The sequence below is a fragment of the Phalacrocorax aristotelis genome, chromosome 3 (genome assembly GCF_949628215.1).
Source record: "Phalacrocorax aristotelis chromosome 3, bGulAri2.1, whole genome shotgun sequence".
NCBI classification, from domain to species: domain Eukaryota; kingdom Metazoa; phylum Chordata; class Aves; order Suliformes; family Phalacrocoracidae; genus Phalacrocorax; species Phalacrocorax aristotelis.
The window spans coordinates 112,418,171-112,431,307 of record NC_134278.1 but is presented as its reverse complement, the minus strand read 5'-3'; the positions used below and the strand labels follow the sequence as shown (position 1 = coordinate 112,431,307).

The 13,137-nt window shown below is 37.8% G+C and overlaps 1 protein-coding gene across 4 annotated transcripts in view; it reads right to left on the bottom strand.

Moving 5' to 3' along the window:
- The window catches only part of RBKS (ribokinase), a 70,802-nt gene that overhangs the window by 28,337 nt on the left and 29,328 nt on the right, over positions 1-13,137 (bottom strand). For all 4 annotated transcript variants that reach the window (XM_075089117.1, XM_075089113.1, XM_075089114.1 and 1 more), the window contains 2 exons: positions 7,670-7,834; positions 2,576-2,667 (listed from right to left, as the gene is read on the bottom strand). In XM_075089117.1, coding sequence (XP_074945218.1) covers positions 2,576-2,667; positions 7,670-7,834 — 257 coding nt within the window. The remainder of the gene's footprint in view (positions 1-2,575; positions 2,668-7,669; positions 7,835-13,137) is intronic.

Here is a 13,137-nt window from a genome sequence, read left to right as displayed (position 1 = left end):
AATTGCTCTTTTTTGACTGTGACTGCTAGTAGATACTGATGGAAATAAAAAAAAGTACAAAATTATATTTTCCCCGGTATATATTCTGGAGTCTTTAGGTACTTCCTGATTTAAGAAGGTAAAGGACATGCAGATGTAGTTGGTTGAATGGATGAAGTTTAAAAAATTAGAATTATCTTTAAGATTTGTACAATGATTTTATTGCTTTTAAGTGCCACACAGAGATGTGACTGGTAACCTTTGTTTGGGTATGTAAACATTTATCTCTACACCAAACTTCTTAAGCGCATACATTACAGGGATCTGAAATTAAAGAGAGTCATGAAAGAAAACAGAAAACAGATGGCATATGAATATATAACAATTACTAAAAAACAACTTTCAAACTTGTGACATAAGAAAAACAAATGCTTCATTTTCCTCTTTTCTCAGCAAAAAGAAAGGAACAATGGCAATAGTTCATCCCTGAAAATCAATTCAGTAACAAATCAGGCACACAGAGGGGATGAAATCAAACATAATTGATTATTACAGTCATGCCAATGTAATTGATTTCATTGTAAAGTATGAAAAGGTTATTGTTAAAAGCAAAGGTATTCATGTGCCGTTCTTGTTCTCAGAATATGCTGTAGGAGTCGCACACTTGGATCCATGCTCGCATGATATGGCTGGCAGGAACTTCCACAGGTCTACCATTTCCATAAATTCAGAAGAGAGAAGCCTCCTCAACAGTAGAGAGCGTATTTCTGTGTCTGTGCATACAGTGATCCCAGCTATCTACCAATGGTAATTGCTTCTTAAAAGAAAATAGCAGAATGAATGCAAACTGTACCCCAGCTCTGCAGGAAAGGTAAATGAATGAGCAGGGATCTATTATAATTATGCACCTGTATTTCTTGTTCTCCAAATAGAATTAATTTTCTTTTCTCCATGTGGTGGTAATAATAATACACCCTGGCTCCAGCAAGCTAAACTTCTCAAAGAATGTCTCTTTCAAGACTGTCCTCTAGCAATAAAGTCTAACAAAGGGAAAACTTTAACATGTGTGTTGCAAAGAGCAATGAGAGAAAAGTCAGGAATAGACAAGTAATGAAAAACAAAGTTTGGTTTCTAACATATGGGGGATAAGTTTTTGCAAGGGAAAAAAAAAGTAACTGGTGACATTATGAAAAAAGCAAACAACGGATGACATTTACTAAATTGGTGGGAGAGTATGGGTGTTCTTAGCCCAAAATGTGCGCCGTTACACCATTTAGCCAATCCAGGGGCATAGTCCAGGCATAAGTGCGTTCTGAAAGCATGAAGAAAACACCATATGGGTGTCCTGCCAGTCCCCTGAACAAGAATAAACACTTTGCCTTAGTATTCTCTTCATCACATATAATTGAATTGTGATAGCTGTTGGACAATGTCTGAGCCACAAATGATATCACTGCCAGTTACACTAGAAACTTTGCCTTCCAGAGACCTGAGGAGATGTGGCATCTCCCACCTTGCTAGTTTGCTAAGTCCTGAATGCTTTGGAGTATCTGAACTTGGCAGACACAGGCGGAAACATCCCAGAATAAAATTCGGATGTCCATTTGGGTTACTTAGACTGACCTTTAAATGCTTGAAGACTTGTGAACTGAGAACTTCTGATATGATTTGTGATGGATTTTAACAGAAATTTCAGAAGAGGGTAACTGAGTCTTGACAGATATTGTCATCAGACAAAAAAATCCTATAAGTAAGCAGGGCCATGCTTTTCTCTTAGCTCTTCCCCCTATTTTCCACCCAAAGGTAACATGTTCATTGCAGAAATCATGTTTGTTGGAGATAACTTCAACTATAATCAAGGCATGGCTTCTACCCACTAGGTTGCTTCTCCCATGTTCCTGTTTATATAAAGAGAGGGTGAAGGGAAGGAACACAACATGCATAATGCTAATAAATAGGAAATTTAAATGAAGGCCTTATGAGATGAGCTTAATTTGTCTCTTGTGATAAAAATAATTTCCTTTGGGAGAAATAACACACTTGAATTAGCAAATAGAGAGAAAGGAGGGAAAAAAAAAAAAGGAAAACATATAGTTGAAGAGCCAGAGAAACAGATTCACCGAAAACAGATCTGACAGGAAGAGGCATTTGAAACTACTATTTACCATCAAGTGCAGCATGTGTGCATCACCTCCTGGCAAGCAAGTTTAAAACTGTCAGAAGACTATGGCTAGCGCATTCCTGCTAATCATATCAAGGGACCACAGAACAAGGACAAAGATATATTTTAATATTTACCACTCAGTGATAATATTTTAAAAGTGTCCTTTTATGGATTTGTTTTACTCATCTACTTGTAAGGAAGGCTGGACACAACTTTCCCACTGCAAACAATTAATTTAATTTTCAGTGTAATCTAAAGGTATCCTAAAATACTCCTCTTTGCTTGTTAGGTCACGGATCAAACATGTCACCTCCAAAAGTCCTATATAAGAGGAGCAGTTTTCCTGCTCCTTATACTGCATTTCTGAGAACAGAAGCTCTCTGAAATTTTACTGCTTAAGACTCCCTCTTTAACATGGCATATGACCATTACCTCAGTTTCATTGCAGCAGAAGATGTCAGAATGGGTATAAAATTGTGGGTCTAGGTCAGCAAGGGCTGGAGCTGGATTAAATAAAGTCTTTACTGAAAAAAAAAAAAAAAGAAAGAAAAAGAAAGTAAGTCTAAATCTCTAGTGTCTTTAAGATTCATAAACCATCACCTGAAACACCCCTGTGATTAATTCAAAGCCCCCAGTGTTTATTATTATCACACAAATGGATCTCAGTTTCTGTGTCCGCATTTTATAGAACTGCTAAAAGTTTTTTTTATTATATTAAAGCTCCCTTCTAATTCATGTGCAGGCACCTGTCGTGATGGGAACAGAATCAACAGAAAAATAACCAAGAAATTATTAAATTTAAAAAAAGGTGGAAAAAGCCTGTAATTTGTTTAACTGATGATGCTTCTTCCACGATTTTACTAAGTTTTACAAGAACTGATTTATTTCTAGCATTTTTTCAGTGTTGTTATCTGCCTTCTGTACATGGAGAAACAGGGGGATGGAGTAATGAAGGGCATGTCCAGACAAGGAGTTAAACGTGCTTCTGAATGTGTTACCTAACTTGTTCAAACTGCCACATTATAAAACTGTAGTGTAGACAAGACACTGTATATTTTTGACGTGCTATCTGGCAGAGCTAGACCTAAACTTAACACGTGGTAGAATATGTTAGTTAACCTAACTTTAAACTGTAGCCTAAGGCCCCGTATAACAGCAGAAAAGGTTTGTCATGAGGACAGTATAAGTGACTTACTCACTGTTAACACAGGAAATCTGCAGACTTGGTTTCTCACTTTGCCAATTTTATGATTAATACTTCTGTGTCTTAACCACAAGGCCATCATTTTTATAAAAGGCAACACACTCTTACTTTAGAAATATTCCCTATAGTAAGTGATCAAATCTTCCAACTTGCATGCCTAAATGTCCAGTCCTAAACACATATTTAGAACCAAAGCTATAGCACATAATATTCAGATACCCTGCACACTTCTGAATCCCAGTTAATGCCCTAAAAGAGAAACATGCACAGAGACTTCTGAACTCTCAGTACCGAGAACTTTAGGAGATGACCATTTTGATTAACAGTCTGAAAGTTTTAGCTTTTGACTGTACAACTTCATCATGCCTCTCTATCTGCCTCATTAAGAAGAGTATTAAAGCAACAAAGACATTTACTCAGAAGTCAGAAAATGCCACGATTAGGATTTCCAATGAAATCTTAATTTGGATCCCTTATATTATTACAATACAGTATGCATTATAATAAACCTTTTAATTATATGATCACGTACCACTGAAAAACAGCATGTGATCATATAATTAAAGACTGCAACATAATACATATGCAGAAAGGAGACAAATTAAGGTTTCACAGGCAACATTAACTCTTGCATTTCCTATTTTCTGAATTGCAGCGCTAATAGTTTTTTTTCAAGACAAATCTTTAAGGTATACTTTCCTAGGTAAAACAAACAAACAGCACATATTGGAAAGCAAACTCTTGTCATGTGGTATCATACCAACATATACATGGGTCAGGAGCTGCACTGGAAGTGTTCCAACTTGGGTTTTAAGTAATACAGACTCATCATTAGCAGGGTGTAGTACTTTACTATTAGTTTGCTCCTATATTTAATATTTGCTGAGCAGGGGGGAGATAGAAGAACCCCAAGATTCTCTTTCAGGCTGTGAAGAAGAGCATGGCTTGTGAACAGGGTAATTGGTTTGGTCCCCCTGAGGAACACCAAATTATTTTCTGCCCAAATTCTTTTTCCTTTGCCAAGATCCATTCTCCTTACCTAGCTGCCATTCTTTATGCCTCCTTGCATAGGCACTATGCAATAGTAACCTTTTTCACTTGACTTTCATCACATTGTTTCTCTTTACGCCACCTCTCCTACACTTTTCCCACTTTCAGTACCCACAGCCTACTCCCTGACACTACCCCCATACTCCAATCTCTGTTCAATAAATCCTATCCTCTGTTCCACTTTCAGTTTCTCTCTTTTTTCTTCCACTGTCACCCCCAAAATCAAGCAAATCCTTCCTAGACTTCCCTTGTCTGAACTCTACTCCCCACCATTCCCAACCACCTTTGTCTCTTCTCTATTCATATCAAGCAAGCTCCTGCTCTGCACTTCCTGGTCCTACAAGAGATCTTTAACAGTATAAAAAAAGTTGCCTAAAACCAAATTCAGGAATTACACTGAAAGTCATGTTGCCCAAATCAACAACTGCTGGTGTGGACAAATTCTCAGGGGAAGCTAGCTGGGAAGCTCTAACAATTTCTCAAGACTATGTGAAAGGTATTTTCCAAAGGCAGATAATACAGCAAAAATCAGGCAGACTTCCACATTGTTGCAAAGGCATATCTTTAAAAGTAAGTCCCTTGCTATCAAGTCTTAAGTACATTTTAAGGTAGCCAGTATCCATACTTTAAAATGGGGCAGGGTGGGAGGCATTTTTCTGTTGCTTGGTTTCTGCAGCCACTATGCTTTGGTGGAAATTTTATAAAGAATTTAACCACAGACAAAAGGCTGTTATGAAAAATTGGAGCCCAAGATTAGAAAATTAGACCTGAAAAATTGACCCTTTACTTGCAAGTGACCAGCAACCTTGACAACTGAGGCTGCTTCCAGCCCTCATTATGATACATTTTCATTCTTCACTGCAATATTAATAGGCTGGACATTATCAGCCATCTTTATAGAATCTGTCATTACAGAAGCCCAAAAACTGCTTTACAGACTTTGATATACAATAACATTTTGCCCATCAATGAAGTGGTCCCACTCCTGGAAACAGCAGCAGCTTTTTAATGGCCAACATGTGGCCATTAAAAACCTAGAATTTTCCAGATTTCCACTAAACTTTATGTCCATTTCATATAATTAGTCATCTTCCTTCCCTCCCTTCCTTTTTTTCTTTCCTTCCTCCCTCCCTCCCTTCCCAAGAGGGACCTTTAATAATCAGTGCCACAAGGAGAGGATGTCAGACCATGAGACATCCCTCTCTAGCTTACAGATCCAGGTGATATTTACTGAACAGAAGCAAAGGGCTCTTGCCTGCGCGTCCACTTTCTTTCTCCATCTTACTGTTTATTTCTTTCAGTAAGAATGAAGAAAAACAGCAAAAAAAAAAAATTGAAACAGAGGTTTGAAGCATCTGGGTATGCATCTGTTTTAAACAAAAATAGTCTAGTGCGCATCCTAACTTGCAGTACTGCATTATACATGAGGGTATTGCAGGCTAAAAGAAGGGAAATTGCATTAACAATTTACAGTTGGCTAAGGATAGATTTTTACGGTGCTACAAACTCAGCTGTTTACTTAGATTTGACTGCACATGACATTTGAACGTGTGTAGCCTACTGCTTTAAATAAGAAGCAACCAAAACTTTCCTGATATGAGAGCTGCACAATGACAGCACGGAACTATAGCTGGCCCAGAGTTAACTGCTGTCTTTTCTTGATATATTGTGCTGTCTACAGTTGCTAAATGCTTGCATGTCTGTTCTGTATATCAGGTTTGGATTTTTAATTGCCTTTACAAAAATCCTACCTTTTCTTCTGTCACAGGCTGGCATCTTGCTGTAAGGGGGTGACAAAAGTGTGAAGCAACTTTACCAAAACTATGCAGAGAGTTAGAATTAGACAAAATAAGTCATGGATATTGACTCATGATTCAACTATAGTCCAGTAACCACTAGATTAAGAAGGCTTTTATCCATTTTCATAAACCATAACGAAAAAATATAGTAAGGTCTGTTTCCCCCCGCACACATATATTTTAAGCATCCCAGGTGCTACTCAGTTAACTGAAGTTTTTGATTTTTATCTAGACACGCACGAGTCCAGTTTTGACATTTCAAACAGAAGTCAAAAAGTAATTTTTCCCCATGTACAGTTCTGTTTATGGAGTTTATGACTATTACCACCACACTTTCAGAGCCCAGCCTGGCATCTAACATAGCTGCTTAAATCAGCACAAAACACATGAACACAATGCATAAGGTTCTGCTACATCTGACATCTTCACGAGTGCCTGCATGCTAGTGATCACAACAGGTGCACAACAGACCTCAGTGCAGGAGGAGGACTGAAGAGTCAACAATCCCAACGCAGTATGATCTACTGGAGCAAGCCTGAGCCCAGCTGCAAGGAACTAGTAGTTCTGATCCCAGTTCCATCCCTGACATGCTGCGTGATTGACCATACTATGAACTGTTCCCTCCCAGTCTTATGTCCCAGATAGATGAGAACATATTTTTGATCTCATACAGATGCCTCACTGGCATCATTATATAGTGTTCAAATACAGTGGTAATTGTGCTTGAATAAATAAAAGCGCTACAGGCACTTAAACAACAAAAACACCATGTCGGTAGTGAAACCCCATCCTGTTCAAGCAAAATGTCAGCTTTTATCTATGTATATACTACACTGAAGGAACAATGGTCTACGTTTAAAAGTACAGTGCAGTAACGATTTACTAATAATATCACAGACCATGACTCTGTCTATTCAATGGCAGCATGCCAAGTCACACTTTAAATATTTTGGTTAAGAAGAAAAAGCTTTTTTTTTTTTTCTTTAAGGATCTTAACTTCTGTATAGAAAACCACAGCCATACCTACTACTATGCTGGGAGAACAAGGGCGTAAATCTGGTTTTGAGGCCATTTCATTCACTTTATTGTTTGTGGAAGTTTACTGAGTTGCATTCATTATGCTTGTTCTGCTCTATAATAATACCAGAGTCAGGCCCACAGTTCCTGACCTAACAACATTATACTGTATTTAGTCACAGCATGAAAATAGGAGGAAAGGCAGCACCAGACTTATACGGGGAGATTATAATGGAATGGGTTGATTTGCCATTCAAGGTAAACACTGCAAAATTTTAAAACTGAATTCAGTTTTCATTAGTGTAGCACAAATTTGTTGGCTATTGTTTCGTTTCTAAATAAAACCAGTGTGACAGAAACCAGAATAGACCACAGGATCTTTATTTAGAAAGCACGATAAAGAATATTTTTCATGCAACACATATGAGGGAGACAGAATGGCTTATGTTAAATTACCTCCACTGGCACGTGCCATTTTCAGAGCTTCAAGAGAAACAGCAGGGGTTATTTCTAGCTGGCAAACAACCACTTTGGCTTTACGGATGACATCAGAAGCCCTCTTCAGGTCTTCAAAACTTAAAAGCAGGTTGGCTCCTGGGACTATTACAATAGCGTTCTGTCCTAGAGAGAAGACATTCTGGTTTTTATATCAATTTTTGCAATAAATTCTGTAAAACAGTTCCTTGCTTTTCTACAATACATTTCAGATGAGGATTTCAATTTTTTTTCCAAAAATCCCCCACTAAAAATGTATGCATTACTGGCATTTTCAAATATACAAAGATTTGAGAAGATAATAAAAAAGATCAACGGACTAACGAATGCTACACTGCACAACAAATGCAATATGTATTTCTTTGGGAAAAGTCATGTATGGGCTTTCCCTAGACTCATCTTGGTGTTTTCTATGAACTCTAAAGAATCACTGTACTAGTCACAGCGGGCATGGGGGGCATACACTGATATTATGCAAATATGGTGATATTTGCATTTTCCTACAATATTCCAGTAGCACTTGGAAGAGAAAAGCATTAATGTGATTATTGAGTTCATATGCCAAAAATGCCATAAAAATTTTAATTTTCCCATCAGCTGGAAACAGAGACTATTTCAGACAGCTATGAAAATTATGCATGCTCTTTAGATTTCAGAGAAGCAGGCTTGCTCCATTTACCTGTGACATTTCAAGTTAGGGCCCCTAACCACCACGAAAACCAGAATCAGCTTGCCACCAAAGCCCAGAAAGCTAATGCCTATGTCTAAGGAAAGCTTTATCATAAGTGAGTAAAGAAGGTGGGTGACAGATTCTTCTGCACTTAAAGCTGGCCACTAGAATGGTCTAAGCAAAGCTATACATGCAGAAGCAAAGCAGTATCTCAAAGCACATCTAAGATCCTTTTCATTCTTGTAGTTTATTTTACAGTTAAGTGAGGAGGTTCATGTATGTAGGTTCCAGATATTTTGTTTTTCTTCAGACATGCAAGTTGCCTTCTTTTACTGCAGTTTCTTTCTTTCGTTCTTTCTTTTTTTAATCTCTGTTACAACACCTAGAGACCTTCAGGCATGGGTGCCTTCAAATTAAAATTTATTATTAATCACTCAGGTATTAAATTCAATAAGTCAGTTGTTCCTTGATTTACAGGCTCAGCCCGCCCCCGCTGAAGATTCCTTTAAGGATTGCCAATCATTACAGGCTACCAATTCTGTAATGAACTGAATTACTCTGTAAATAAATATTTATGTTTTTAAATACATTATTTTGTTGAATGCAACTTCAAAGCCCTTTGAATAAGAAACGTGCAAAGCTTGTCTCCCTAAATATGATCTGAAAAGAAAGCAGGACAATGGAAAGAATAATATAGTGATCTCAGAGGGAGGGGCCCAAGCTTTCCAAAGAAATTCTGCTGTCAATGGTTTGGTACAGAACAGCTGCATATGAAAAGCAAAACCTCAGCATTTAAAGCCAACGCCCTGCTTTTCAACAGACAATGATGGGCATCTCAGATAAAAAAAAAACAAAAACAAAAACCTTCCGCAACAAGTAAATGCTATCAAAGATATCTGAATCCTCTTGAGGAAACATTCAAAGGCAAACTGCACCTATTCTGCCAAGCATATATTTTGAAAGCTTATAGGGTGCAGCAGTGCAAACAGTAAAAGGCAGGAAATCAATCAGTGGAACAAAAAGATATTTAATTTTTGCCTGGACTCTGTGCTGCCTAGAATCTCAGACTCTATCCACATGTCTTGCTGCATTATCTTGCTGAACTATTTAGCTGTACTGACATGTATATTATTATTAGACTTTAGAGCTAGTGGCCCAAGGCGATAAGGAAGGCTGTTTGCTTAAATCCATATGTGCAAATTCAAGGTAGACCACGCTGCACTGGATCACAGTCAGAAGCTTTTCTTTAACTTTCTTTAAAGGTCAGAGACTTAAAGTCTGCTTTCAAACCGGCCAGAGAAATGCAGTACCTACTGCAGTTTAACAGTCCAGGCAGGCTTAACCCAAGCTTTAGAGAAAAAGCCACATTCTGTTCTTAGCTACAAATACCACACTAACTGTGAACGATAGCAGTCACCACAAACGTAGACCAGCGTGCATGAAAGCAGAATCTGGACCCATGCACTCACAGTTAATACCAGAACTTTGTATTACCAGCAACCATTTTGTTGAAAGCAATTATTTCTTGCCAGGGAAATCAGATGGGAAATCAGCACCAGGGACAACAGAGTTAAAGACAGATGGCAAGAGGGGTGGGACTCATCTTGTCCAACATTAACTAATTTTTCAAGTTTTTTTTTTAAAAAACTCTACATTCTAGAAAATTCTGAGAAAACCACTTTCTAAAAATTAGTTTTCTATGTTCCTTCAACAAGGAGGAGACACAAGTATTTTCAGAGGTTTTTTTAATCTTACATATCTTAGATATCTGTTTGAGGCGGAGATAAAACTGTTGTCTGGAAATGCCTATGAATCTCTGCTCACTCTAGGTGAAGCCTAAAGTCGTACACCTAAGTTTGAAACAGCTCAAGTGAGGTAAAGTGTTGCCCACACTAAGAACGAGAAAAATATACTTACTGCATTACAGTTAATTCTAGCATATCATTACTTAGACCAAAAATTCTCATTTTCATTTTTAAGTTTTGCAGACATCAGCTAAAACATGAATGGCCACATTCACAGTTGCTATAAGATAGGACAGCTAAATGAAGATGAAAACTTGTGCACGTTTACACCAGATGGGGATTGGGTCCAATCAATACTTAAAACAGCGTGAATGCTGCATGTATAAATACTGTCCTCAGGTGAGCTTCTAAACCTGCTACTGTCAATTCTTGCAAAGATGGGTAGCTCAGCGTAGATTTTTTACAACTGTCATTTTATAGAACCCACGAGATGAGAACTGCCAGTGGAAAAATCAAAGGCAAACCAGTAAATACCAGAGTGCAATAACCCTCACTTTTTAAAATGGGACAAAGAGCCTAAAAGCCATCAGTAGTGCTTAGAACTCACGAAAAACTCAAACAATGCAATTATACCAATGGTTACAGAGCTTCTGCATAATAATTCATAGGGAAAAAGATTGTATTTGTGACCAGAAAAGAATGTTACAAGAAAAACATTTGCTGCCAAATCACACAGTTCATAAATATGAGGGCAAGTTTTGGGTGTGTCATGGTATCACAATTTCTATGCAATTACTTGTTAGGAGCATTGAATTGTCTTGTACACAAAAACGTTTAAGTTCATGATGAATGTCAATACATAGAAATTCTGTAAAAATTCAGGTGACATTCCTTCATAACCCTGAAGATTCAAAACAAAGACTTTCTCTTTGGAAAGTATAATTCAAACAAGCTGGCGTATAGATTCTAAGTTTGCCTTGCTTATTTAGTTTTATCTAAATATATATTTTGAATGTTTTATACTCGTAGTGCTTTGGTATTGAAGGTGCACTCACTTTCAAAATAATGCCTATTCACTGTTCATGAATGATTAATAACTTTATCATAAAGTCAGCACACAACCTATCTCAAGTGAGGGTTATCTTGCAGTGTTCTATGTAGGTGAGATTTAAGTCCTAACCTGCAATACTCAAGAGTACTTTAATCATGACCTGCCAACCTCTGTTGACCCTCCCCTGAATTTTTGCTGTGAACATGGAAGTTGTCAGACTGGTTCAAACTGCTGTTCCACTCGGGCCAGCTTAATGGCGCCGTCAATGGACAGTACCAGATACAGACAAAGCTGCAATAAACTTCACAGGCAAAAAATTATCCATAAAGACTTTTTTTCTTCCCTACATGTGTATGTAAAAGTACAACACACATCATCACTTTATGGAGTTCTTGCCATTTAATAGCACACTGTTAGCAGAAGATATGCTAAGTGACAGAGCTAGTGGAAAGAAGGCAGGCTGAAAAGGGAAACAAAAGCTGGGGTTCAAAGTGGTGTGATGCACCTCAAAGAAAACGTGTTAAGAACAGCAGCTGGATGTACTAGCTTTTCTCCTTAAGAGAGAAAGTACAGATTTGAAGTGTACATGGTCCTGGTAAACTGAAGCTTGTGTTTAGTCAAAACCTACCTGAAGAGTCAGTCACATAAAAGAGAACAACTGAAAGGAACACAAAGTTCCAGAAAAAGATTTCTACGTAGATTTCTGAGACCAGCCCAGAGGGAACCTTTGCAGCATATCTGGGCTGCACGTTTTCCAGTGCATCACTATAAACTTGTTAAACATCTCTCCACCACTTTGCATTAAAGCAGGGATTTAACCTCTCTATCTTTTATTGAAACTACACTGTATTGTCCCAGATATATAATACAACTTCAAGAATATCAAATGTTCCTGATAATCTTCAAATTTGTAGTACTTTGCCAATTACAATAATGGATGAGTTATAGCTGTGCAATTCAGTAACCAATAAAAATCTTCCCAGAAATTCAGCAGCACCAGCTAGACAGACACAGGTAACATCTGGGAAAATTTACCTCAGAACCTCCTCTGACTCTGCTCTCTACAGCTTTCCTTTCCTGTGCCTTCACTCACTCATCATAGTCCACTCCTTTCACTTCAGTATCTCTCCTACTTCTGCCTGTGATATTACTCAGTTGATTGGAGTGGTATTTTTCCCAAGTATCCGTACTTGTAAAGAATTGGTAAGATGACGTGCAGGTTAGGTGTGTGAAAATACAGCAATTAAGACTTGGTGATTTAAAGAGATGATACCTATGGTTTTTATTTGTCCCCTTTTTTTAACATAAAACACCACCCCTACCCCCAACTTCAAATGCTTCCCTTTTAGGTATAATTTGAACTAGCAGAAACTGCTTTACATCAGTGCATTGAATGCTGTGGTGTTTCAGCTATGCCAGCACGACGACTGTGGTAAAACATGCATGTGTAGACAAGCCCTTTGAAAAGTGCTGTAAAACCTGTTAAGGTCAAATCAGCCAGGTTTCTACAGGAAAAAAAGTGGTGTCTCTTGCAACAGCAAAGCACATAAGTACTGCTATTTTATTGCAATTTACTCAATTCAGGCGCCAGATGGTTTTAGAGAGAAGTAACAACCAGAACCATTACCAATTCTGTGCATCTGTTTGCTTTATAGCCTAGTTCTGACCAGGTTTGCTCTTCTACTAGTTTTTAAATGAAATCTGAGGCCAGTGGTAACTTAATTTAGGATTTTTAGTTTCTGAAAGAAACAAAGTGCATGCATGACATTATGTGTTATTCGTCTCACTACATGAATCACAAGACTATCAGAGACCCTTCACACTGACACTGATACTGTGAACCTCATGGCACTGAACAGTTTCCCTTTCCTGGTGCTTGTAAATGTTTTAGATCCACAAGACAGTTTTGTTCCTTATCCTTCAGAAAAATTTATTGTGTTACAATCTTAACAGGTCATTCTCC